The 26,899-nt window shown below is 40.9% G+C and overlaps 2 protein-coding genes across 5 annotated transcripts in view; one reads left to right on the top strand and one right to left on the bottom strand.

Moving 5' to 3' along the window:
* The window catches only part of WDR19 (WD repeat domain 19), a 37,425-nt gene extending 25,071 nt beyond the window's left edge, over nt 1–12,354 (top strand). For both annotated transcript variants that reach the window (XM_042872240.1, XM_042872241.1), the window contains 9 exons: nt 152–229; nt 4,404–4,500; nt 6,407–6,531; nt 7,173–7,254; nt 7,978–8,128; nt 8,234–8,357; nt 9,552–9,628; nt 10,070–10,190; nt 12,086–12,354. In XM_042872240.1, the coding sequence (XP_042728174.1) occupies nt 152–229; nt 4,404–4,500; nt 6,407–6,531; nt 7,173–7,254; nt 7,978–8,128; nt 8,234–8,357; nt 9,552–9,628; nt 10,070–10,184 (849 nt within the window). In that variant the 3' untranslated portion in view covers nt 10,185–10,190; nt 12,086–12,354. The remainder of the gene's footprint in view (nt 1–151; nt 230–4,403; nt 4,501–6,406; nt 6,532–7,172; nt 7,255–7,977; nt 8,129–8,233; nt 8,358–9,551; nt 9,629–10,069; nt 10,191–12,085) is intronic.
* Nucleotides 8,182–26,899, bottom strand: part of RFC1 (replication factor C subunit 1) — a 38,444-nt gene continuing 19,726 nt past the window's right edge. For 2 of the 3 annotated variants that reach the window (XM_042872245.1, XM_042872243.1), the window contains exons 7-25: nt 26,235–26,312; nt 24,702–24,786; nt 24,326–24,612; nt 22,824–22,931; nt 22,119–22,298; nt 21,715–21,819; nt 20,170–20,569; nt 19,264–19,373; nt 17,371–17,485; nt 16,795–16,883; nt 15,786–15,923; nt 15,266–15,361; nt 15,061–15,159; nt 14,444–14,598; nt 14,211–14,328; nt 13,298–13,443; nt 12,666–12,879; nt 11,727–11,918; nt 8,182–11,230 (exon numbers count right to left, since the gene is read on the bottom strand). In XM_042872245.1, the coding sequence (XP_042728179.1) occupies nt 11,135–11,230; nt 11,727–11,918; nt 12,666–12,879; nt 13,298–13,443; nt 14,211–14,328; nt 14,444–14,598; nt 15,061–15,159; nt 15,266–15,361; nt 15,786–15,923; nt 16,795–16,883; nt 17,371–17,485; nt 19,264–19,373; nt 20,170–20,569; nt 21,715–21,819; nt 22,119–22,298; nt 22,824–22,931; nt 24,326–24,612; nt 24,702–24,786; nt 26,235–26,312 (2,811 nt within the window). In that variant the 3' untranslated portion in view covers nt 8,182–11,134. The remainder of the gene's footprint in view (nt 11,231–11,726; nt 11,919–12,665; nt 12,880–13,297; nt 13,444–14,210; nt 14,329–14,443; nt 14,599–15,060; nt 15,160–15,265; nt 15,362–15,785; nt 15,924–16,794; nt 16,884–17,370; nt 17,486–19,263; nt 19,374–20,169; nt 20,570–21,714; nt 21,820–22,118; nt 22,299–22,823; nt 22,932–24,325; nt 24,613–24,701; nt 24,787–26,234; nt 26,313–26,899) is intronic. The other variant, XM_042872244.1, reaches the window with a different exon arrangement.

The raw sequence follows: 26,899 nt of genomic DNA, 5'->3' as shown, positions 1-26,899 counted from the left end.
TTATCTTTTCGAGAAGTTTTCTTTCAGTAGTTTGGCATTTTCCCATCATCAGTTGATAAACAAATGTAGCTGCAGTTTTTTATGAAAAGTCTGCTTGTGTTGTATTTTTTCTTTTTTCCTCACAGTAATTTCTTCTGTCTTTATTTAATAGGTGGGACAGGCAAAGGATGAGGCCCTAAAAAATGAACTGATAGATTATCTGACAGGAGAGAATGATGGCATGCCTAAGGTATTGTATTTTGTCACTGCTGTTGTGTCCTGTTGCTGTACAACAAGAACATTCGAGTTTATTTTATCCTAAAATTTTGGTAGACACAGATTGCTTTTTAAGGATTGCTTTCACTAAGGAGCGAGGCTTATATGATCGTTCTGTGAGTCATTTCACCCAGTAACTTCAGTTTCAGAAAGATGAGAAAGAAGTGAAATACAGTCATCTTTCTCTAAATACAGTGGAGACAGCAGAGGAGATCCAAACCAGTGCTGGCACTGACAAACAGACAGAAGTCAGCTGTTCGGATCAGTTAGCCTGCTGGAGGTTGTCTTTGCCAGATGGTCAGGCAGCATGTGTGTGTGTCTGAGGACAAGCAGCACTCCTGATGTCTTGCACAATGGAGAACTGGTCATACTGTCGCAGTGGAAGAAAGTAAGGTGGTAATTAGGGAATGAAGAACAAAAACGTGTCAACTAATGAGGTACGTCGTGGACAGATTTTCAAAGTTATGCAGCCCCCCTTGATTTCATAATCATAGAATCTTCCATCTCCATGTCTTGGGTTGGAAGAAACCTCAAGGATCAGGAAGCTCCAATCCCCCCAGCCACAGGCAGGGCCACCAACCTCCATGTTTAATACCACACCAGGCTGCCCGGGGCGCCATCCAACCTGGCCTTGAGCACCTCCAGGGACGGAGCATCTGTCCCATCCATTAAGTAATTAATGACCATGTTCTCAAAAGGAAATTAGCCCAGAAACAATTTGGAAATGTGAACTGAGGGGAGAATTTGCTATTGAGATCACCTGAAAATGTAAATGCTTCCTGTGGATGCACAGTGTTGGCACAGTGAGGTTATTTCACCTGTAATATCACAGGTGTGATTTATGATTCTGTTGTGAGGTTAAAAATCTCTGTCTTCTCAGCAGAGTGCCCAAAGATTTAATATGTTAGCCTTCCAGAGACACCAGATAGACAGTTGATGGCTACACCAGCCTTGCTTTTGCAAAATTAGAAATTGGGAAAAAACAGTTACGTATGTAGGGTTTTTTAATTCACTTCTTAATATGTGTCTGTAATTTGAAGTTTGAACTACAAAAAAAATTATATGAGAAGTAAAAAGTAACAAAACAAAATAGAATCCAACTGCAAGAGACCAGAAGAGAATGAAGCCATTAGAGACATGGTACAACAAATCCCAAGGGAGCCTATAAACAGGAGGGGAATCAACTCTTTGAAAAGGTAGATAACTGCAGGACAAGGGGAAATGGTTTGAAGTTGAGGGAGGCAAGATTTAGGTTGGATGTCAGGGGGAAGCTCTTTACAGAGAGTGGTGAGGTGCTGGAACAGGCTGCCCAGAGAGGCTGTGGATGCCCCATCCCTGGAGGTGTTCAAGGCCAAGTTGGATGGGGCCCTGGGCAGCCTGGTCAAGTATTAGATGGGAAGGTTGGTGGCCCTGCATATGGGGGGGTTGGAGATTCATGATCCTTGAGGTCTCTTCCAACCCTGGCCATTCTGTGATTCTGAGATCAGTGTAAGCAAAAGTAATTTTGTATTGATGCTGTAAAGTGGTTGGGCAGAACCTGTCCCATCCTGTCTTCTCCTTGTTGGCAGCAGCCTGCCCACTGGCTGTGCTTAGGACTGGGTAAGGGACTTGACGTGGTGTGATCTGCATGGTGAAACGGTTCTGAAGATTGTAGGAAATATTCAGCAATTGTGTGAATGCCATGATTACTGTCTTTAACATTCTTTTGAAATTCAGTGTAGAGCTTTCTTTTCCTCCTTTAAAAGCTCTTTCTTGTTCTTCTAAACGCTTTAATCCCATCTGCCATAGTCTCTGTCAGTGAGTAGCATCATTTTACTTTATCACTTTACTTTTATTTGTTTAAAAAACAGATTAGAAATCAATTCTCCCTTATCCTTATTCTGCTGGTACAGAGCTGCTGCTTCTGAAATTACCAAGAGGGGGGCTTTAGAGAATAGTGGCTTTTCTGTGGTAGTGTTCTTGTAAAGCTGAGTGTAAGAGCAAATTTCAAGCAGGCAAGCAGCAGAAACTTGCTAATCCCTTCAGCACTCATCTTCAAGCCCAGCAATCGCTCAGAGCAGCCTGGGTACTTCTTTCAGCCCATGTCACGTGGCTTTAATGAAGCACCATATTACCAAAACTATTGTATTAAGCATACATTTGCTACACTGTTGTCTCATAATAAGCTAGTTTGTAATGTGGTGTTATGTTGGCTATTGCATTTGTTGACTTCAGCATGCTGGGATTCTTCATTTGTCGTGTTTTAGAACTTTCCAGAAAGCATGAAGTAGCAAAGTTCTGCTGTTCTGTCTGTGCATGTTTGCTGGGCACAACCGTTGTAGAAAGCAAAACTAAGTTGAAATAATAGCTATCTAAAATTAAGGTCGGCTGGAAAATTAATTATTGGAATTCTGAAGATTTTAGGAAATGTGTTGACAATGGAAAATTCCTTTCTTTATTTATTGCCTTTTTAATGTCTAGCGTGAAAGGTTAGGGCGTAAAACATAAAGCATTTGTTAAATGCCTTCTACTTGTGTATTTTCTTCTCCATATGTCTGTCACGTCAGTTACTGAAATCTGTTCTTTGAGATGCAGTGAAGGACGTGGCAGCTCCCACAAGGCAGCTGCTCTGTCCCAGGCAGGAGAACAGGGGAGGAGCAGCTCAGCAGGGCAAGTGCAGACACCCACCGAGCCCACACCAAGAGGTGGGAACAGGGAAAAATCACCCCATAGCCCACGCAGCATCATTTTCTTGTGCCCCCACTCAGGGACCTCAGGATAAATAATATCAAAGATACATGCATTTGTTTCTTATCCAGATAACCTTTTCAATGCTGTTAAACTACAGCTCTTCTAGCTTTTGACTGTTTAAAATTCTGTTACATCATTACTTGAAATTAATTATTTTTGCTCACTTCACGTTTTGCCTCATGAGGAAAGTTAAGAGAAGAATTTGACTCGCCCTCATTCTTTCTGCATACTGGTCTTGCTTGCTTTTATTTCTGTGATTATTTCTTCTCTTTTGTCTTCCTTCCTGCGTCTTGGATAGGAAATTAATCTTTGCAGTCATTTCTTTATTGGGAATTGTGTTTATACCTTTCATATTTCTTTTCCCTTGAATTTCTTTCTTGATTCCTTTTTCTTTTTTTGCAATGTGTTTGGGACTTGTATACAAAAGCCATGCAGTGTTCTGGAGTACAGCCCAACTAATCATCTTTAAAGAACTTGTAAACAGTTTAAACATGACATACCCATTGTGTTTGGCTTTACTGATAATATCGCAGAATTGTTCAACTTGGTTTTGTGTTTGTTGCTTTTCTTCCTCACTGAGCTGTCCTTAAAGCTGCTGATGTGTTTTGTTTCCAACTTGCCTCTCTCTGACTAGGGAGCATCCCATTATGTGCTATGTTGCAGATTAAGTTGGCCTTGATTAACAGAGCCAAGGATTGTAACATACAGACTGCACTTATTTTAATCTCGCTTTTGAAATCACAGCTGGAGGTATAAAATAGTGCCCCTAAACCAGATTTTATTCTTCATGTAACAGTTCCTCTTCCTTGAAAGCGAGGCCCTTCTATCCAAGTGTGTATTTCAACTGCATTTTTAGAAATAAGAATCTTTTGGTCTCTCGTCAATTTTCTTAAAATACTTACGGAAATCCAAGTCTTATGTTGACCTTTTTTTTTGTGCTGGTGTATGGGAAGTCTGAGTCCCTTTTGAAAAACAGAAGTCCTGGTTGTTTTCTTCATCTTGTTTTTTGAAGTTTTGGTTTAAAATCATTTCACCAGTTTCCTTCACATTGAATTAAGCTGTTGGATTGTCACTTCTTGGGCGAACCCTTTGCTGCATTTCCCATTCTTGAATTGCACAACATACCGACAGTACGTAGTGCAGCAAATTAGAAACGTTATACAGTTTATCAGCCAATTGTCCCCTTAGTTTTCAATTCTTTGAGCTGGCCCTCACTCACACTGAGCTGTGTGCACCTGGAGCTGTAACAGTGACCGCAGCAAGGGTTTGGAGTGCTCTTCTGCCACCACAGGCAGCACCAGCCTGAGCTGCTGGTTCTCAGCTCAGGGGCCTCATAGCGAGCACGGTGGATGAGGGGAGGAAGGGAACACCATGCTTGCCATTTACCAGCATTAACTGCTTTTGTCTGACTTAATTAGGATGCTAAGTACCTATTCCGCTTGTACATGGCACTGAAGCAATACAGAGAAGCTGCCAGAACTGCTATAATAATCGCCAGGGAAGAGCAGCGTTCAGGTAAGTCGGGTTTTTCTGATAGGACAGCATACGTGATGCTGTGGCCTCACAGTGCTGCAGGTACCATTGTCAATATAGATTATGCTATAAAGCCTTACTCTTTTGGTAAATGCGAAGCTTTTAATTATATTCATTCATTTTTAAGCTTGAAATAGCTTTTGTGAAAAGATGGGGATTCAGAACTGCATATTAAATGCATGGAAATAAATGAAGTGATGGGAAATTTCAGCATTCTTTATATTCAGGGGTGGAGACTGCTTGATACTTTTCTGTATAACAGATCTTAGAGTTGCAGTTAAACTACACAGTTTCCAGCTTTGGATTCTGATCCTTCACTCTTTGCATGTTTCAACCTTCAGTAGATGTGTGAAGGAGATGGGCTGTGCCAAAGGGTCAGGTACCTCGGTGCCTGAGCCTTGTGTTTGCCTGAAGTTACAAACAGAAAAAAGAGAAATAAGAAGGGACAGGGCTAGAAGTGAAATAAGTGTCTCCTCTGCTGGCTGCTTTTGCCATGGCAACAGCCCTACCAAAACACTGCTTTCTTTTCATTACAAATAAGTTAAGAAAAATATCCGTAAAGGAAAAGCAGCAGCCTCAGGAACTGGAGGACAGTAATGCCCATGGAAATTAACATTAATGGACAAACAGCAATGGGCTGAGGCTGGGGCCTTGACAAACATGGTCTGCCAGGGCAGCACAGCAATAAATAAAGCATTAGTGCTGATAATGTAAGCAGGAAATGTACAGGCTCAAGGGTTTGATCATTCTTTAGCTTCTTTGAATCTGAAAACGTTGTACCTAAGCTGGAGTGTCCCATGTTGTAGTTCATATTCCCTGCTTGCTCAGATGTGTTCAGACACTGTGTCAAAATAAGCCCTGCGTTTTTCTCAGTAATATCACCTGTTCTGCAGCAACTGTTTCTTCTGCAGAGGCAATCAAGGGTTTTTCCCCTCATCCTTTAGGAGATTTCAGCAAGTTTGATTTTGAAGTTTTCACCAGTATGGTTGGTGAAACTTTTCCTTAACAATCCGTTTTACATTCTGTTGCAGTCTGCACTGTGCAGTGCATGCACTTTGGGTGTGCCATTTCCTACACGGTTTTCCCCTAACTTGTTTCTCAGGTAACACTCACATGATATTAAGGCTGATCATGCTGTGCCACCCAGTTCCAGCAGCTTGATTCAATGGCAGTAACAACACACAACAAACTGCTTTGTGCAGATGGAGAGAAGCAATGCTTGGTGAAATAACTAAATCTGAAGTTTTCCTTAAGTGCCTCCAACTGCAAAGAATATGACTTTGTTATGCTCTAATAATGGCAAACAAAGAATGCAGGAAGAATCAGCTAGCTAAGAGCAGTCTGACTACACTGAACACATTTTGATGCTGAATTTAACTACGTTTAGAAGTTAATGAGCTCCTGTGGTTTCCACACATCCCCCATCAGTGATCTGGAAGCAGTGCAATGCCACAAATTAACGTTCTCATTTAAGTTCTCTCCCTGTAAGGTTTGGGGTTGGTTGGTTGCAGAGGCAAGGAGTTGCCAAAGCAAACGATAAAGCAGTTTTCTTAAGTAAAATTACCTTTTCTCTACTCTGTTGTGGAAACAGTGTCTCTTGGATACAGCATCTTCCATTTTTAAAGCTTTATTATACAAAGTTGTTGTTCACATAAATGTTTTGTTACTGTCTAGATGACTTCTGCAAGTGTATTTTTTTCTTATTTAATTCCCTGGCTGATACTGGTTGGGATCCTGAGACAAACAACTGCTTATGACTTTGCAAAGAAATTGTCACGCAGAAGTTTTGCTCTAAGAATCAATGCAGCTTCATGTTTGGCTTCCTTACATTTATTAGGTTACAAAAGAAAAAAAAAATAATTACAATTCAGTGTTGTTTGTTTTTAAGGGAATTACCGAAATGCACACGACGTTCTTTTCAGTATGTATTCAGAATTAAAGACCCAGAAGATTAAAATTCCTTCTGAGATGGCTACAAACCTTATGATTCTACACAGCTATATTTTAGTGAAGGTAAGGAGTGGAGAAGCTGAGTTCTTACACACGTTGCACAGTCTGTGGTTTACTGAAGTGTGCGGATGGGTGCTCCGTATTCATGAACTGCACTGCCAAGGAGGTTTTAGTATGGACTCCAAGTGCAAGCTAGTGGTGAGCTTCAGGAGAATCCATACCTGTTTGATGCTTCTGCCTCTTTGGTTAGGCTGTTCTCTTTAAAATACTGAATAATTTAGAACCTAAGTATGGCTTCCTATGCATATAGCACTCATACTTAAAAATATGTGCACTGCTTGTACTGTTACTAGTCAGAAGCAGATCACTGCTTTTCTTTAATTGAAATTAGGCAGGGCAGCCCAGGCTATTTCTGGTGGCCAACACCAGTGGCCAGTCAGGAGGAAGCCACTCAGCCTTTGGCCTTTTTGCACCCCCCCTGCCTGCCAGCCATCAGGCAGCAGCCTGCTGGTTGTGGTCTGGAGAGTACAGAGACCTCTGGAGAACAGCTCCCATTATCTCTGGTTCTTCCTTTAGAACTTGATACGCGCGTGCCCAGTTTCACTAACAGGCTGGGGGCGTGCAGCTGCCCAGAGGACAAACAGCAAGAGCAGGAACTGCTCTCTGCTCTCTGAAGTCACCTCGGTGTGTTTGTTGTATTCCAGACTCACGTGAAACGTGGCGACCACATGAAGGGAGCACGTATGCTTATACGTGTAGCCAACAACATCAGCAAGTTCCCATCACGTGAGTACTGACAGCGTAAATGAGTGGGCTGTGCTCTGCAGGGCAGCTCAGGAGTCATTGTTAGAAGGTGCCTGGGGTGCTTCCTCAGTAGAGAACCTCCAGGAGAGATTCAACCAAGGTTAATGTGTCCTTGAGCACCACAACTGCAGTGCTAAGTAGCCTGAGCCATGCATAAAGTCTCAGGATGGATCCAATCAGCTGATGTTCTGTGAGGTTTTATCACAAAGTTGAAGTAGCCTTCTTTTGAAAAGGCTGCTTTTTTGGCACGTGGAACATTTGAGGGAAATCTTGACGCTGCTGTCATGGATGGCTGCGGTACTGATAGCGCACCTCTCCTCACCTGTGCACACACAGGCTGTTCCATGGGTCAGTCTGCCTTCTCTGCTAATTCTCAGCCAGTAGTAATCCCTGTTAGTGTTTTATCTTTTTACAGCCAGGGTTCTCTCTCAACACATCGCTACAATGCAGACTTTACACAGCATAGACCAGATTTGGGAGAAACGGTTACAACTGAAACACTTCCAGTGCCAGGCTGTGCTGCAGAGGCACCAGGAAGGAAGAGGTGAACCCATGGTTCTTGGGTGTGGTTGCAGGAATTGCACAATTTGTGCAGCTGAGTGATACAGAAAAATTCTGTCATCCTTCATCGATGTCCTATTAGCGCAAAGGTTTTATATGGTAATATTAGTACATAATTATTGCTATTGGTTCGTTTTGTTGCAGACATTGTACCCATTTTGACTTCAACAGTAATTGAGTGTCACAGAGCAGGATTGAAGAACTCGGCCTTCACTTTTGCTGCTGTGCTGATGCGACCTGAGAATCGCAATAAAATAGATCTTAAATACAAAAAGAAAATCGAAGCAATGGTCAGGTGAGCAGTGTTCATCTGTACTTCCAAACATTTGCCAGGCACCAGAAGCACTGTTCAAGTTCAGAGAGCTTGAGTTTTTATTCATGTTTGTATGTTACTGCTTAGGCACCCAGACAAAACCGAGGCAGAGGAGCCAACAACAGCCTGTCCCTACTGTGCATTCCAGCTCGCAGAATGTGAGCTCTTATGTCCCAGCTGTAAGAACAACTTGCCGTACTGCATTGCAACGGTGAGTGCCTCTTCTACACTGTGAGAAGGAACAGAAAGCTGCTTTTTTTTTTGTTTTCCATCTGCACTGTGCTACTAGATTCAGGCTAAGGCTTGGCAGTTCTGTCCAAGCTGTTGGCAAATCGGTGACACCCAGACCTCTGGGGCACTTCCCATGTTAAGTACTGGGCCAGTGCTGGTTTCAGTATTAGCTATTGCTGACGCAAAATGAGAAGCCCTACTGGTTTTGTTTCTGGGTTCTTTACAGTCTGTTGAAAAGGGACAGTGTACATTTCCCAGTGAGAGCCATGCATCTCACCTCTGACATGTCAACACTGTGGTTAGCTCCTGTACATGAACATTTCATTTCTGCTAGGTCGAAGGGATTTGTCACACTAAAATTACAGAATAAGTACAGATTTACTAAAGCAGGAAGCAAATAAGAGAGTTAACATACTTGACTTTTAATATTAAAACTAAAGGATCAGTCTTACAAAAAATATTAGTAGTTTCTTAAACTGTTTTACTCCATTGGCTTAGTACATGTCTATTTCTGCTTCAGGTATGTAAGCTGTCTCTTGGTTATGGTTCCTTTACATCACCGTAACATCATCAGGGCTGTCATTTTTCTCATACCTTTTGATAGTGTCAAAACAAACCACTGCTGCACGATGTATTAGAGCACAAATTGTTAAACAGATCAAGGCACTGTTGGGCTTCACGCTGTTGACCATGATACATAAGAATTTTCTGCATCAGAGTCAACAGGAAACCAAAATTTATAAAAAAAAAATAAAGCTGTTTCAGCTCTCCTGCTCTGTTCACAGACAGCTGAGCCTCACGTGGCTCTGCTGGCATTTTTTGAACCTCACACATCACCAGAACTCTCAGTAACTTTACAGTCACCTCTTTCTACTCCTGTATCCACATGGGCAATATAGAATTGCTAAACTAAAATAATTTTTAAAGTGATAATTGCATTCTTAAATTGATAAAAAAAATAAATACGTATTATAGTGAAAACCTTGTTCATCGTTTAGAGCTCCTTTTCTAGTCACAGTATTTACACAGTAAGCAAAGTAACACTGTAACGATGGGGTTTTTTTTCATTCCTTAACATCTTTAGAACTCCAGTGCTGAGACTTTTTCCACAGTAACTGCCAGGCGTAGCAGGGGGAGCACCTGACCTCGAATGACTGCTTTCTCTTGCGTGCAGGGTCGACATATGGTACGGGATGACTGGACTGTCTGCCCACACTGTGACTTTCCTGCCCTCTATTCAGAATTCAAGACGTAAGTTGGGATTTTTTTGTACTGAAAGATTTCAGTGTTCATTCCATCTAACATACTTTTAAGGCATCACTTTCAAGTGAACCAGCCCAACAGCAGCCACTAGAATAGGAATTTGCACCTAGCACTGGGTGCAGACTAACAAAGCACTCCTCATTTAAATCCTTGTGGTCTAGCACCAGCTGCTATAGTCATGGTCTGCTGCCTTTTCCTCATGCCCACTCAGCCAGCAGCAGCATTCCTGGTGGGGCTAGCTCTCGTATGTTAAAAAAAACACAAAACAAAAACCACACAACTCACCTTTTCCCCAACTAGCCAGAACAGCTGCCACTCCAGCCTGTATCTCTTACACTGCATGTTACAGGACTCTCAGGCACAACACAACACAGGCTTGATCGTGTTACAACCATCCTTTGACCTGTTGCCCCTCTTCCTTTAAAACAGCATGTTACAGACTGAAAACGTGTGTCCCATGTGTTCTGAAACAATCAATGCTGTTCATCTTAAGAAAATAAATGACTGCACGCAGTACCTCAAACAGGATGACATGGACAGCTAAGTTCAGGTGTGTATGAGAGCCTCTTTTTGTGGGGCTTTGGGGGTTTAGTTGCTGAGGTTGCAGAGTTTTGGGTTTTTTTTAATTAGATAGCAGGGCTCATTTGACAGGGCAATAGCCAACATTTCCCAGCAAGGACAGTTCAGTGTTCAAGAGTTTAACTTACAAGGCTGCATCTCAATCCATCAGGTTGTTGAGGCCTCAGGTTGTTGAGGTGCAGATTTAACATTTGCCCTTAAGCACACAGAGAGTATTGCTTGCTGCTTTTGGTTTTTTTTTGGTTTTTTTGTTTGTTTGTTTTGCTTCCTTTGCCCTTGTTCTCATATTCAACATCAATTCTGAGCTCTTATCGCTTTAGTTTCTGTTAAACAGTTCTTAAGTTTTTAGGTATTTTTTCTGGCTTTGATTGCAGCTGTAAAATTTATACACTACAAATTTTGGAACTAAATCCCTCTCGGCTTTGCTTTTCTATGGCTGTGGGATCAGTTAATTAAAAAAAAAAAAAAGCCTGATAGATGCAGGAAAGTCAGAACCTCTGCCAGAACATGCTGCGCCTTCAGCAAAAATAGAAACCTCATGTGAAACACATTTATTGTAATTCTATACACTGCTTAATTGCTATAATGTACAAATGTGCAGATTAGGATTTACTATTTACAAGATTTCAGTACATAATAACAGAGGATTTTATACTAAAAACAGCCCTGTGAAGACTTGCATAAACACCAGGTAACTGCACTCCACATCTGCATCATGTTCACGCTCCCTGGTGCCTGTTCTACAAGAGTAGTTATGGCTTCTAACATACAGCACTGCCCCGTGTGAGAACAGGAGCTACAGCACCTCTATAAGAGGAGCACTGTCAATGCATGGGTTCTGTATCACCAGATCAGTTAAATGTTCCTGACAGAAGTTAGATAAACAAAGTCACCTCCAGAGCAAGATTATTCTCTTTAATGTCTTGTTTTCTCTTTTCTTTTGCCTTCTTTTTTTGTTGTTTCTTCATTTTTCTCTCTTTTTGGCAGCTTGGAAGGCTTCACCTTTTTTTGCTACAAAGAGAGTACAGGGAAAGTTTAAAATTCCTGGAGTAACCTGGCAGAAGGTGTAAATCAAATGCAGTGAATTAAAAAGGAAAAAAAGAAAAGGGAGCAGGGGGAAGAACCTCTCTCCCCTTCCCTTTCAAGCATCACATTTTGAAGTGCAATGGAATACAGACACTGCAACACTGTGACAGTTCCCTGGCTTAGCAATAGATGCAGGGAAGTTTGCTGCTGCTGTAAGGACATGCCCAACACTTGGGTTATATTCATTGATGCAGTACAAAGATGTCTCACTGTGCTCCAACATTCTAGCAGAAAAAAAAGCAATGAAAATAAACTTTTTTTTTTTTAATACTACTAAAAGTAAAGAACTTAAGAGATGATGCATTTAAAATCTACTCTGGTTTTTGTTTGGTTTTTGATTCTGATGTGACAGGTCCCAGAAAGTTAACATAAGAAGAAAAAAGTTTAGTTTGGTAGTGTAGTACTGAGGAAGAGAAATCACCTTGATCATTGCATCACTTTCAACAGTATCTTGCTCCTCCTCCTCAGATTGGATCTCTTCCACATTCAGTTCTTCGTGCAGGTCAGAGGTCCCTATGGATCCTGACTGCCGTCTAGACATCTTCACAGAATGAAGGGAATATGGAGTCAGATGCACCTCTTTGTTGTAGGCACGTGTAAAAGCTGCCTTGACCTGTTAGGAGGGAAGGAAACACTGAGCATCAGCTTAACAGTTTATTTGTATATTTACAATCTCATTTTCAGTTGACATAAGTACTGTACCTGCAAATCCACAAATGGAACAGTGAGTTGAATGGCTGATTGCACCTCTAACTCATTTCTTTACTGGACTTCTTATAGAAAGTCTTACCAGAGAAAACTATCCCTCACTTCTGAAATCATGCCTTACTCCAATCATCGCTTTTTGGCACTACGTCATTTGTGAACAACTGTCATCAAGGATGGAGTGCAAGGAAGGGTAACATTTCATCCAAAATCTGACGGACACACTGAGAACTCCCTGAGAATGCATTAGTTTCACAAGAAGAGAGCAAATATCCCCCTGGTTTTATGGTTTTGTTCCCCTTTTTTTTCTTAAACGTCTTAATAAAAATATTTTTAAAGTAAAATAAGTGTTGTTACTTACATATGTTACCTACATTATGTGTTTTACATGTGGCCAAGACAATGCCTCTTCACTGGATGGAACCCAAGGCACAGGGTTGGACACCCATGTTCAACCTACCCCTAAAACAACTGAGGCTGCATCCCTTAACAGGATGCCTCGACAGCTGAACTGCTATGGATTTCCATGTTCAATTAAAGTTCACAAGAGTATGCATTTGCATCTTCACCAGCCTTCAGCAGCACATCCATACCATAACTATCATTGTAAGACTTCCTTACAAAAGATGTGAGAAGTAAATCTAGTAAATCTTACCTTGGGATCCAACTTTGAAAAAGGGCTGGGTTTACCTCCCCACATGCTTATTTCCATTATGTTTTCAATGTCTTCTTTCATCAGGCAGTAGGAGTCCATGAATGCTATAGCATCCTGTACCCCATCTGCTCCAAAGGCGGTCAGTGGCTGGATGAGTGCATCGCGCAGATGAGACAAATATTCCATATTTACTGTCCTCTTGCATGCCTGGGTCCTTTGTCAAATTGAAAGAGAGAAATAAATCTGTCGAGCTCAACACAGCTCTTTTCTAAACACAGCCTCTGGTTAGTCTCTCAGCAAGTGGATGCTCAGCTGCCTTAAGAGCTCACCACAAGCTGAGTTGTACCACATATCTTTTGTCACACTTGGATTAGGGAAAACCTGATGCAAGGTATTCAGCACTCAAAAACCCAAGTGTTTGGGGAAACACAACCCTAACTTAAGAAAAGAAGTGTCTTCATTCTGACTGTTGTCCAGAATAGCGATATAAAAACATCACCAACTATCTGTGAGGATACTTCTAGAATACACATTTAAGATTGTACCAAGGACAGCACGGAGTTACTGGCAAGTAATGAGCTACAGAACAAGATGTCTCTGTTGACGCACACCAAGAATCAGTACTGCCTCACCTCAGGCTCATGTGCATTGCCAGTTCTTGGATGATACGTTCATGTTTGCCTGTAGATGAAAATTTCCCCAGCCAGCTGGGAAAGACAGGGAACTGGGACATGTAACCTCTCATCAGCTCCCCAGGAAGAACACTCGAATAAATAGCCTGAAAGGAATGACACACACACAAAACTCAGAACACAATGGATTCCATCTCACTGACACCCACCTGCACTGCTACACTCGTTTCACTGAAAGCAGCTAAGTGAATAGAGAGAGCTCCACACTACACACAGTTCACCTTAAGGCAACCCCGGCTGCTTGTTTCTGTTTATCCCTTTTAGATTTCATCTCTTGTACCACCCTATTTGTTACCATGATGTAAAATATCTGACAAGTGATGACTCTTTAAAAGTGTGTTTTCTTTCTAAATAGTTTCTCTGGTTTAGAGTCACACAGACAGCTCATTTCACATCAACAAGCACTATCATCTCCAGGAGATGGACACAGTACAGCAAACACTTCACAAAAACACAGCTGCTAAAAGATTTAATTATGGAGCTATATAACCTCAGAGGTCCCTTCCAACTTGTGGTACAATACATTCTCTGATGCCAGTCGTGGTCCTTTACACACAAAAAAACCCAACCCAGCAGCCTCGTGGCATACATGAGTACTGACATTAGTTCAGATGGTTCTACAGTTTGTAAAGAAGGTTTAAGTTTTCTCAGTGTTTCAGATGACTGCTTCATGATACAGCATGAGGTCATCCATGTCATTTATAGGAAGCTGCTCTACTCCCAGCAGCACAGAAGCATACTCCATAAAGCACAGACTATACTAGGTCATCAAATTACACTGACATTTTGAGATTTGAGTCTTACACACTGCACTCCATAGGTAAAGCACACAAAATGAGTGTGGAGTGCTCACCTGTGTTGGTAGGAGGTTCCAGTTCTGCTTGGTACGAATCTGTTTGTCCACCAGATCACCATCACATATACTATCAGCAGCTCTACTCAAGAGCATCAAGTGTTTCTTCAGATCTCCTCTGGAGGAAAAGAAAAATTGATTTTAATACAAAGCAAAATAAATACAGAAAGGTTTTAATTTAAATTGTACTCTTTGTGAAATTCTACGTGAATTCAGGGTATGGAATAACTCACCCAGCAGCAGCAGGTTTCACATGCACATAGTTCTCCTGGACAAAGAGAGGTGCTAGGGAATAGTCATGGAAGAAGAGATCTGATTTGTCTATAAGAGACATACGAGAAGCCTCCTCTCCAGCAGCAAAAACCTTCCGGACAACATCGAAAGGGCCCTAAATGGTAAAGGTATTTCAAGAAGTGGGTTGCAAGGCAAACAATTAACACTCAGCACGGTGTCAAGAGAATTACTACAGTGACTGCACACAGCAGTATCTGGACTCATCAGCACAAGCTCAGTGTCTGGTACTGTCCCTTTTGAATGTGCCTTTTCAATAGTGCCTTGCCAGTTTTGAGAACTGAGTTCTAATATTAAAAGAATTTCCTCCTAAAGACAGCAATCAAAATGAGAAGAGATGAAGTATGTATCTTCCATATTTTGATGTGCTGTCTTCTGAGGAAGTCAGTGCTGGATTAACTGCTGGCCCATTACTTGTGGCAAGACTGACACGTACTGAAAACATTTGACAGTGCCTTGCACATCTAGGCTGTCAGTGCTTCACTTCAGAAGATGCTTACAAACCCAGTAATGGTACCGAAATATCACACTACCAGTCAGCCCCATATTTCACACGTACCAGTTTGATATCCTTTTTGGCTCTGCCGGCGCCTGTTTTGGCCTCATCGTAAGTCAGTGATTTGTCTTTTGCACACCACATATTGAGATTATGCAAAACCTGGAAAATGCAAGTGACAACGTGGTAGCATAAAAACACTTCAGAAGAAAAGAAAAAAGCCTAATCTCTATACCTAAATTCATGCTAATGCTGAAATGGCACTGACCTGTCTGATGTCTTGATTTGCTGCCAGGATTATCTCGTTCATAGCAGGGGGTGGAATTTTCAAACCTTCTTTAAATGCAATAGACATCATGGCACCCTGTAACACAAACAGTTCTGAGAAACTGACAGAGATTTCCTATTAATTCCTTCCCTTACAGAGCACGTTATCAATGTGCTGGGTTGTTTTGTTTTGTTTTTTTATTTTAAATTAAGTATAATTTAAACTGTTTTCTTTCTGAACATACAAGTCAAGTCAGTCCTTGACACTGGTATGAAAAAAAAAGAGATCATTTTCAAAAAATCCTTGGATGTATTTAAGATGGACATCTATATCTGAATGGCTTTGAGATACTTGAGTCTTTCCTCCCATAAAGCCAGACAACCCCATTTGGGAAAGCAGAGTAACTCAGTGAAGTGACCTGCTGAGTTTCAAGCAGTGTTTTCCAATTCTCTATGAACTGTGCCACACAGAGATAAGATTGCTGCTGGTAATTCAGTGCAAGCCATGCAGCCATCTTTACCTTAATCTGTTCCAGACGAGGTCTCTGAAAACGAAGATCAAAACAATAGTGGACCAGGGAACGAATTTTCGGATGGTTTCGATCGTTACACATACAGATGATGGGGATCTTTGTGTGTCTAATCAAACCAATCAGTTCCTGCAATTTAAACACATTGTAACAATTGCATCAAGTACCTCAGAAGATGAGAATGCTTAAATTGTCATATCAAGCAGCATTAGTCCTTGCCTTAAATCAAATCTTTTTAAGATTGAAATCAATAAACCAGCTCCTTGCTTTAATTGTATTTCCATAGTGAAAATGTTGCCCCTTTTTCCTACTTTTTCTGCATGTTATTCTCTTGAGCTCCAAGAGTACTGACATCTAGCCAAAGACCAGTTTGACCCAGACTGTGCCCAGAGGGAGCACCCATCTTCAACCATTCCCTGCCACAAGCAACGAGGAAGTAGAAGTAAAAAGATCAAGTGTTCCCTGCTCAAATAACTCAGCCCTGCACGTTGAGCTTAAGCTACCATAGCAATCTTTGGCTGTTCTAATGGAGGTGAAATTCAGTTCAATTTCAGATCATGCAAGGTAAATACGTGTATCTGAGCTAAAGGTCTCTATGCTCTTTGTCAAAGTACTGCACTGGCCATTGTCTACTGAAGGAGGTAACTGTCCTAAGCTGGATTACAAACCTTCCACTGCTGGCAGACATCAGCTGCAGAGAGCCTGCTATAAATTCACCCTCCAAGAATAAACATCTATGGTGCACACAGCTGAGCTAAAAGGTTTGTGTGTTTATTTGTTCTGCAGAGGTTGGTGGTTTTGTTTTGTTTGTTTTTTTTTAAACTAAATGTCTTTTTCCCACTTCTATCACTGCGTAATTCTCACACAAAGATACATCACTAAAACAGGTCAGTGAACCATAACCTGGAGGGACTGCGACCCACGGCTGAAGACAACAGAGAGGCATGAAATATGGCAGGCACTCTGCAATGGCATCAGCTAATAACTGTAGTAGTTTCACCTGAATCCCTCCTCTGTCTTCATTGCCTGCCATACCATCCACTTCATCCATGATCAATACGTGTTTCCCACTAACTGATGAGGATGTGCCTGAAAATGAATATGGACAAGAAAATGAGATTGCAATACAATATTTTACTCCTAAGGGAATAAAACAGGATCTTGCTCAGAGTTTTACCCAGTGTTTCACACATTATGAAAGCCCAACCTAGACAGCTGAAGCAGCGATGAACCTTTTGTCCGAGCTCTGCCAATGTGCTGATATGGAGTTTATGTTCACAGAACAGAGCTGTCTGTAACTCACGTCACCGTCCCAAAATTAACTGCTGGGCAACAGAAGAACAACTGCAGAGTCCTTCAGCAGCCTGTGCTGATTAACAGCTTATCCTCTTAATAACAGGATTTAATCCTATGTTGAGGATGAATTAGCACAGCTTACTAAATCAAGCTACTCTTATTTGAGCCTGATCACTTCCACATGATGAGCACATCCAATTCCTAACATGACTGTGCAGTAAGGAAGCTCTGTCCCTCCTGTAACTGCCTACAGCCAAGCCCACCTTCAAACAAGACATACCTGAACAGAAATCTTTGATGGTGGTGTTGTTCAGCGATTCAGCAACTACTTCCTTTAGACTGTTCTTACTTCGAGTGTCACTGGCATTCAGCTCCACGTAGCTGTACCCCAGTTCCTAGTCCAAACATAAAACCATACAGAAAAGTGAGACCACACAGACTGGTGAAGAACAACAGCATACTCAATTTGAAACAGTATTTTCAGAATTCAAGAAAAAAGCTTTTGCAACATTACTTCCAAATCTTATCTGTGGCTTTGATTCCTCTCTCCCTTTATCCTCTATGTTCTCACACTCCAGAAATACTTATAATCAAGCATGGAATAGACATGCCAAAAAGAGAACTGTTCCACCTCTCACCCCAACCCAATCCCCTCAAAAAAAAAAAAAAAAAAGAAAAAAGAAAAAAAGGGGCAAAGATTTTGCTGTGAAAGATAAAACTGAACTGTCCCAAGGGACAGAAACAGAACTATGAGCCAAGGCTGGCTAAACTCTATAGTACTTCCAGATGAGTATCCAAATCTCATGCACAGAGTCAGGAAAAGCAACATGCCACATCCCACAGAAAGCTGACAGAAAGGAGAAAGTTAACTATTTAGCAGCTAGAAAATACATGACTCCCTCCGCAGCTGCACCGCTTCACAGCAGGGCTTGTCTGCCTGCAGTCCCTGAAGGAACATAAACCAGCTGCTCCTTTATCAGCAAATTCTCCCAGCACATGCATAGAGCTGCAGCAGGGTACTGCACACAGCTTTATTCCTGTAGCTTGGGTAACCCAGTTTTGTTAGCTTTGTCTGAGAAGCAGAGCTGAGCACTCTGCAGAGAGACCTACAGCAGCCGTGTGTGAGCTAGGTGGAAAAGCTAGAAGCAGAAAGGCTGCACCAGTGCAGAAATCAGCACAAGTCAGCACACTCAGCTCCAGGTGCAGCAACAGCCAGGGAAAACAGCTCTGGGTTATCGACCCTTGGGTTGGCACAAAGCTCAAAGGCCTCTGGAAATGGGGGGAGGGATGAAAGAACGAAAAGGCTGAAGTTATTTTTAACATTTGAATTGTAGAGAGAAGGTGAGCCTTATTTCCCAGTACAAAAGACCAGACAGCCGATGATTCTTCCTGACCCTTGCAAGCCAGCAGTATCTTCCTAAGAATTCTTGAGAGAGAGATTTGTTCTTAAGAACAAAATCATCTGTAACTCACCACAGTATCACTATTAATAACTCAGCTTTAAAGGCATTCCTACCATATGGAGTCCCCAGCTGACTGCCATGAAACAGTGGAGTACAGTGTTGCACTGAGTTTGCAAAGACTAATTTCTAAATTCAGATTTTGAAATGGACACCCAGCTCTGTCAGTTTCTCTCATCATAAAGAGACAGTCAAGTCAGGGAAAGGTATCTCTATTAGTTTATAAAATAAAAAAAAAACCCAAAAGTTTGCCAAAGGCAGTTTCAAAAAGCTTGCCAGAATTCCAGTGCCTCACCACTCTCTGAGAAAAAAGTTCTCCCTAATATCCAATCCAAATCTCTCATTTAGAGCTATTACCTCTAGTGCTATCACCGCACTCCCTGAAAGGGACCCTTCTCCATCATGCCTGGAGATCCCCTCCGTTAAGCACTGCAAGGCCACACTGAGGACTCCATAGAGCCTTCCTCCAGGCTAAATATGCCCACGTCCCTCAGCCTCTCTTTGTGGAAGAGGTGCTCCAGTATCTGACCATCTTTGTGGCCCTTCTCTGGGCCACCTCTAAGTCTGTTCTGACTAGGCAGAGCTAGGCTGGGAGCAGAACCTGATAGTTCAGGCAGTAATCACCTGCACACATCCATATAAAGGATCAGTATAAGATAAAGTCTTGGGAACCAATTTTCAAATTTGAAAACTAATGATTAACGAAGACTCACCTTACAAACTAAAGAAGCTGTGGTAGTTTTACCAACTCCAGGTGGACCAGAGAGCAATGCTGCTTTAAAACTAGAACCATCATCTTTGCCTCCAGATTTGTTGGTCTTTGCTATAAAAGAAGATTCCAGGTTTTACATACATATATACACTGCACATTTTATGTAAACCTTTGAAGATATCAACTATTACAGGAGTTTCACATTTAAGGCTTGATACGAGTATCAAAAAATAAAATATACACACATCTTAAGCATATGGGCAAAAGCAGTTTAAACTGTACCAGGTAAGATTCTAAACTGAAATATTAATGCAATAAAACTATTTCAGCCATTTTCTGACAGCAATATCATAGGGAACAACACCACAGAAGAAACCAACTACCTGTGACAGCTGCAGCGAAGCTTAACTACTACTTTCTCAATAAAGAATGCCTGTAGGGTTGCTCACTGCACATGACAGTGGCTACTTGTCAGAGAACCTTAACCACTCCTCTCGTTCCTCACGCATGAAGCCAGCCCTCTAGACATACTGCTAGCCCACATTTTCCCCACGTGTACAGCCAGGTTAGCACTGATGACTATTTCTCTCGGTGAAAAAGAATTGAAATAGCCTGGATGCTATTTATATAGATATTACTGCTAGATTTTTTTCATCTGCTTTGGAAAACAACAGTCACATTTAAGAAAATACCACACAGCACCTTCAGACAGAAGTAGGGGGTAAGCGAGCAACTGCTTCAACAAAACACTCAGGCTCAACTGTTTCTAAAAACCTGCATCTGAATTTAGAGTCATTCTGTTCATACTGTGTAGAGTTGCTCTCCCATCACAGAGGGCCCCCACCAGCATATGGTACCAAGCAGTGCAACTGGCACGGAAGAACAGAGAGAAGTTGACCATGCTCACCACCTTGTCCATCTTCTGAGGTATTCCTGTGCCAGCTTCGGAGCCATCGGAGGAGTTTATTGGCACAGCTTTGCTCCCCCTGCTGTCCAATTATCGCCTTAAGAGATGCAGGCTTGTATTTATCTACCCATAGTAATGCCTCTGTTTTATTTTCACTGCTCTCAGAAACCAAAGTCCCCTTATGTTTGGGGGCTTCTTTCTTCACTACAGTTTGATGTTCAAAGTCCTTAAGCTTTCGAATGGCAGTAGCTTCTTTCGTGACAGATCTGAAGGTACCTCCCTTTTCAGGTGTACGATTACTTTTCTTCCTGTCAGCTTCCCTTTTGAGAGGGCTAAAATTCCTTTTGCCAGACTCTGTTTTCTGTGGTGTCTTTTTCTGTCTTGATTCTGCCTTCTTTGCCTTAGGAAAATTAAACAAAAATTGAAAAAATATATATTAATTAACGTGCTGTGCTTGAACATATGCAGAGGCATGCATAAGAAAGTCACAGAGCTTGTGTACTGATAAACACCCTGAAGTAAACCAAGGAACGTTCTCTGAAAATTAAGCCACTGTTAAACAATGCCACCAGGTTGTGTAGCAGAACCCACTACACAAAGTGTCCAGGTCAGCCCAGGAGTAGTCCAACTTGCAGCACTCTCCTTCCTCACTGAGTGTGATGCATTATGAAAAGAAATCACTTGAAACCAATGACTGTCAGGTTGCAGAGAACAGGCCTTCCATCAGACACATACAGAGGAGAAGTGCAGATCTTAAACAACAATTCCAAGTCTCAACTCTAAAAACAATTTAACACTAGGAACACTTCCAGGAAACACATTTTCAAAAAAAGCGAAGCACTCCTCTCAAGTACACACTTACAAGAGATCTGCAGCAGCAGTCATTTAAGAAAGCAGAGAAGGTATTTAACCCAAAACAAACAAAAAGGGAGCAAAAGCAATCGGTACAACCTCAGAGCTGCTTCTTGGGATGACATCAACAGTAGGCATTTTGTGTGGCAATTTATGTCTAGACACATCAGAAATAACTGCAATATCTATGCCAAACATAACATTTTTATTTATTTATTTATTTTTTTCCAACATTTTATCAGCCACTACAGGCTAGATTTAATCGTACATAACTATATTTAGTATGGCTTAGGAGGTTCTTTGTTTGTTTGTTTTCACTAAAGCCTGTTATCTAAACACATGGTTATTTATAGCTCTAATGTGCATCAGTACAGTCTCTGGGTACCATATAAAAATCAAAGAACAAAGAATGCTAAAAACTAAAGCCATCTAAGAGGATAGAACAATCCCTCAGACAGCTACCTAAAATACCTAAATGTGAAAAACAATGTCAGAGAATAAAAAGGTTATAGTAAACCTTATCAGTCCTAGGTAGAATTTTTAAAACACAAATACAGTTCTTCAGTTTCAATTCTTTTAACCTATGAGGTCAAACTGACAATCACAGATAAGGCTACTGTTCAGTGAATAAAAGATCAAAGCACCCTGCAATTAAAAAAAAAAGGAAAAAAAAAAAAGAATAACCAAACCAACCTCTGTTTCAGCTGCCAGCTCATACTTGGACTTCTTGCCTGGCATGGTTCGAACAAGATCAAATAGGCCATCCTCATCAATTATTTTTGTCCCTAAAGCTGACGCCTGGGGGCAAAAATAAGAATTAAGAGTATGGTAAATGAGAGCTACATAATTCACTTCAAGATCCTTTCAGCAAAGGCTACGTTTACAAACAAAACAAAAAGCAACAGAAGGCTGTTGTTCTCAATGTATGTGTGTATAAACAAAAATAAACTGAAATCTAAAAACTGGAACTAACTATGCTAAGTAACTTTTCCTTTTTAACACGTTTGTAATGCTCACTCTTTGCAGAGGATAAATGAAAAAGTCAAGTCAAGTAAATAATTTCTTTTTGCTTGCACTTCCTCAGGCACAGTGCTCACCTTCTCACACTTAGACTGCCCGCAGTCTCGTCCCATAACCAGATAGTTTGTCTTCTTGCTGACATTGCCAGTCACTTTTCCTCCGTAACGTTCAATCAGGGACTTGGCCTCATCTCTTTCAATGGACTCCAGAACTCCTGTAATTACGAATGTCAGGCCTTCCAAGCAGTTTTCAGCTCCCTGACAACCATAACATGGAAAATACCATTCAGTGATGCAGTTCTACAAATACTCCTTCATTCAGTTGTTGTGGTTTTTGTTTTTCAAATCTTTACCATGTCAAGTGCTCTATGAAATTTTAAAAATTAACCCAATCTACCTAGCTATAGATAACAGGTGTAGAAGTTCAGAAACTATTAGAAGGAACTGCTCTCAACAATACTTCACACGTTGCTAACCTGACCCTATCACATTCCTAACACTTTCTGCTTCAAGCTCAGCAATGTCAGTCAAAGGAGTGACAGCAACCTTCAAACACTAAGTAACTATTTTACATCAGCATGGCTTCATAAGCCAGATAAGGAATTTCTTTTCTCAGTATATTTTCTTGCATTCAATCACTGCTTGGCATTCCAATTTAGTCCCCCTTCCCCCCATTAAAAAAACCTCAAATAGTGCAGTTGATGCTTGTTAGATCACTTGTAACCAGAAGCCTATGATGCACACCACTTCTACTTAGAGAAGTTCGACTGTAGCCAAGCTTACTTGAGGTATCTCTTTGGAACCCAGAGCTTTCGGACCCTCGCGATTGAGGAAGCTTCTGTAGGCTTGATAGTTGCTTCGTCTCTTTTCAGAGTCCTCAGGACTTATAGACTTGGGCAAAAGAAAAATAAATACATGGTACATATAAAAACACATTTATTAGATACATAAAATGCAATGAAAAACACAAGGATTGCAGTGTAAATGATTCCTATGGAACAAAGATAAAGGAGAATTAAATGTCTGTTTTTACGTACTAAAAAGTAACACCAAAGCCCGTGGGATTTTTTTGTTGCTGTTTGGAAAAGGAGGTTGTGAGTTTTTTTTCTCTGGGGTGGGGAAAGTGAAGGGGGTGCTTATGGTGATTTTTTTCAGTCATACTTTGTTTTATTTAAAGAACTGTATCCAATATTTATTCTCAGTTTTCATATCTTTATCTGTACTCAGCATATATGTGTTAATTTTACTAATGAAGTCATTACTTTAAATTCACATCCAATTTGATTCCAGAATGATGATCAGTTACTGACATGCTATAGTATGCTATAGTAAGAAGTAGAAATGCTAGAAGTAGATTATAAGTCATGGAAGCTTTTTATTTTTTAAATTTAATTCGGGTAATAAAAAGGGAAACCATGAAATTACCAAGGTTGGAGGAGATCTCAAAATCAAGTCATCAGCCCATCAGCAGCATGCCCACTAACCATGTCCCTCAGTGCCACATCCATGTGGCTCCTGAATGCCTCCAGGGATGGCGACTCCACCATTTCCCTGAGCAATCTGTGCCAATGCATCACCACTTATAGAGAAGAAACTTTTCCTAGTATCCATCCTGAACCTCCTCCATTGCAATTTGTGGCCACTACTTCTCACCCTATCAAAATGCCACAGGCTTTCTTCTCCCCCTTGCAACTATTATTTACATGCAAAAAAAAAAAAGATTTTTATTTTATGATTAAAAGGTACATTTTGCAGTAGCCAACAACTGTTGGAATATGTTCAATCACTTGTTACTGAATCAGACAGTTAAGAGAACGCTGAACTCCATTCCTATGTAACATTTTAACAGTATGAAATATATTTCAGAGACAGGAAATTTCAGAGGGAGGGGAGAAGAAAATAAGTGATGTGTCTTTAGAAGTATAGCGTTCACAAAATCACCTCTGTTTCATTTGCTGCCAAAAATCCTGCATTACACAGGCTTTCAGGAAGTTAAATGAGGAAAAAAAAAGTACTTCACTGATGTTTCAGTGTTTGCGCACATCTTAGAGAGCATTAAAAAATGCTCAATTCCTTGACGTAATTCATCTGTATTTGTCCAGCTAATTTATCTCATACATTTCTAGAATTGCTAGGAACTGGAGTTCTACTAAGATTCTAAATTCTTAAAAAATCACCCAAAACACACACAAAAAAGTACCTGGATACAACAGTAACATACAATAGGAAAATTGCTTCCCTGTAAGCTCCACCAAGCCAACTAGGTTCACATGAACAGCTCCTACCTCAGCCTTCTTGGGAGAAATTTTCTCCTTCTTGGGTGTTCTTTTCTCCTCTTTCCCCGTAGCATTTTTTTCTTTTGATATTAAATTTTGAGTGCCACTTTCCTTTTTAGTAGTCTCCTCCTTCTGTTTTAGAGCCACAAGCTTCGAGGTAGGTTTCAAAGGCAAGGTTTTCTCTGTCACTGCCCTTGCTATTTCACCATCAGATGACCGTGGATGTAAGTTAGGCTCTCTTGAATTTTCAGATTTAGTTTGTTCTTTTACTTCAGCTGCCGAGTTTGTTGCTTTCGCTTGAAAGAGGCAAAGGAGTGAGAGTACATAGGTAAGAACATACTGAAATTTGAAAACATTTCACCAATCCACCCTATTAGAAACCCACCTCTATGGGATTGTTTGTATCTTCCCGTCACATTAGGACTGCTCTTGATGCTCAACACCGTTTGCTCCTCCGAATCTCTCCGGGCCTAAGCAAACAAATGATGCAAATCAGAAACGTGTGTCCCAAAATGCCATTAAGCGTTTGTTTCTGTTTGTTTGTTTTATAACTGTTCAGTACATCAGACTGAATGACGTGCACAAAAAAGCTGCTCCCTACCACAAGTGAGAATACTATCAACAGCAAGCAGATGAGCAAATCCTACATTCAGCCATACACATAATTGTTTTTTAATTCAAACAGCTTCCAGTTTGTATGTTTCAACTCTCATAGCAGTAGCACTAGCAGAAGTGTTTGCAATATCCAGAAGAGCTATCCTAACTTCCAAAATCCTAGATGTGTAACGCAGGAACTGTTTTACTGTACCATAAGTGGTCCTGCGCCTCACACCACAAGCTATGGCAACTAGGAGAACTCCCATCACTGGGGTTAGAGATAAAACTGAAGATCCCTGCTTGCCCCTTCTCTCTGAAGATGGAGCATATTCTCTTCCTTCCTTTCTCTCCCATCACTTCTCACCATTCTGTGCTCTTAACTCACTTTTCTTGATCTGGTCCTCAGGAAACAGAGGAGCTAAAGCTGACCTAAGGTATCAGCCCTCAGCATGTCACTTCACTTCAGGTATTAGAGAGACGAGCAGACCATTTCTGTGAAATGAGCAGGGATGGATGTAAAACTTTAACCTAAAGGATATGATCCTTTCCATCACAATCGCTGTTCAAATGAAGAGCATCACTCATAAGTGTGTACATTCCCTTGGAACTGAGACTGGTTCAAAAGCAAATCTCAGCATGTTGTAGATGACTGCAAACGAAACAAACTATCTCACAGGAAAAAAAAAAATCCACTGTGAGTTCCTAAATTCATAAAAATCAAATTTGGATCAAGATCGTGAACTGTGAATGGTTGGAGAATGGAAAAATTATAAGGAGGATCATTCAACTATTTAAACCATTCTCATACTTTAGGTACATGCCTTCATCCATTGAGATCATACATGGAAATAATAGTTAAACCACTGGTCTCAGCTGTGGTATGGCTGTAACAAAGGCTTTTTGCCAGACAAAACAGATTCTGACCCACTCACTATAAGATGAAACCTACAGACAGGTACACGTGTCATGACACAGATGATCTCCACTAGCAGAAGGAACAGAGGAGACAAAGCAGCTTAGATGCATCCACAGACAACTGAGACAGACTTCATTAGAACTATAACTTAGATTTACATTTCAAGACAAACAGCACAAAGATATATTCGTGTTTGCTGCTAGAAATGACAATTTACTGAGTGAAGAAATCCCATGAAGAAAGTGTAAAAAAGTGAGTATGTTATTTTCATGCAAGAAGAATTTTTTTGCTATTTTTAAGGCATTTGTGTGGAAGCTTCTTAATTTTAGACACAGATGAGGTGTCTCAACAAGATAACCCCTAGCAATACAATTTCGAAAAACCAAAGTTTAAAAAGAATTCAACCTTTTTCTTCTGTGGTGTTTCATCCAACATTGCCAAAGTTCTAGCAAATTCTTCATCTTCATGCAGCTGTCTCTCCAGCTGGGAGGAGAGAAAAGAAGTTTTAGAGAAAGGAAGTTTCAGTTCTACTATCTTTTAAAACTCTTTACTGTTCAAGACAAAATATCTAAAATAAGATGGCATATAATTGGGGTGGGTAGGAGGGAAGGGGCAGGAAGATGGGAATATCCTACCAGCTTACCAGGTACAAATAAATTTCTGAAGGTGGCACTGCAGAATGACTTGTTGCCCCAGAAATGACATAAATAGTGCAAAACTAGAGTTTGAGTTTGTTGCACCAGACGTGTTAACAGGCCCATACAATCTGTTTTTGAAGTTGTTTTCTGTCCCTTCAGATCTTTGTTTCACATAGCAAGGTGAATGCAACACATACAGTTTCAATTGATCTTCGGGTAACCTCTTCTATCAAACATGACCCTTTGGGGAAAACCTCTCTTCCTTAATTCAGTGAGCATCACTGTAAGTAAATACCGACCGCTCTTCCAACAAAACAACAAAATCATTTCATTACTATCCTAATGTCTAACATGCCACATTGTAAGACTCAAGCAGATGACCTTGTAACAATAATATACCACAGGCACTGTTTTTATGTGCCCATAATGATT

This window comes from Lagopus leucura, unplaced genomic scaffold (assembly GCF_019238085.1).
Source record: "Lagopus leucura isolate 7727_CA_CO unplaced genomic scaffold, USGS_WTPT01 Super-Scaffold_100004, whole genome shotgun sequence".
Lineage (NCBI taxonomy): Eukaryota > Metazoa > Chordata > Aves > Galliformes > Phasianidae > Lagopus > Lagopus leucura.
Note: the sequence above shows the minus strand (reverse complement) of the source record. Positions and strands in the feature narration are given on the sequence as shown.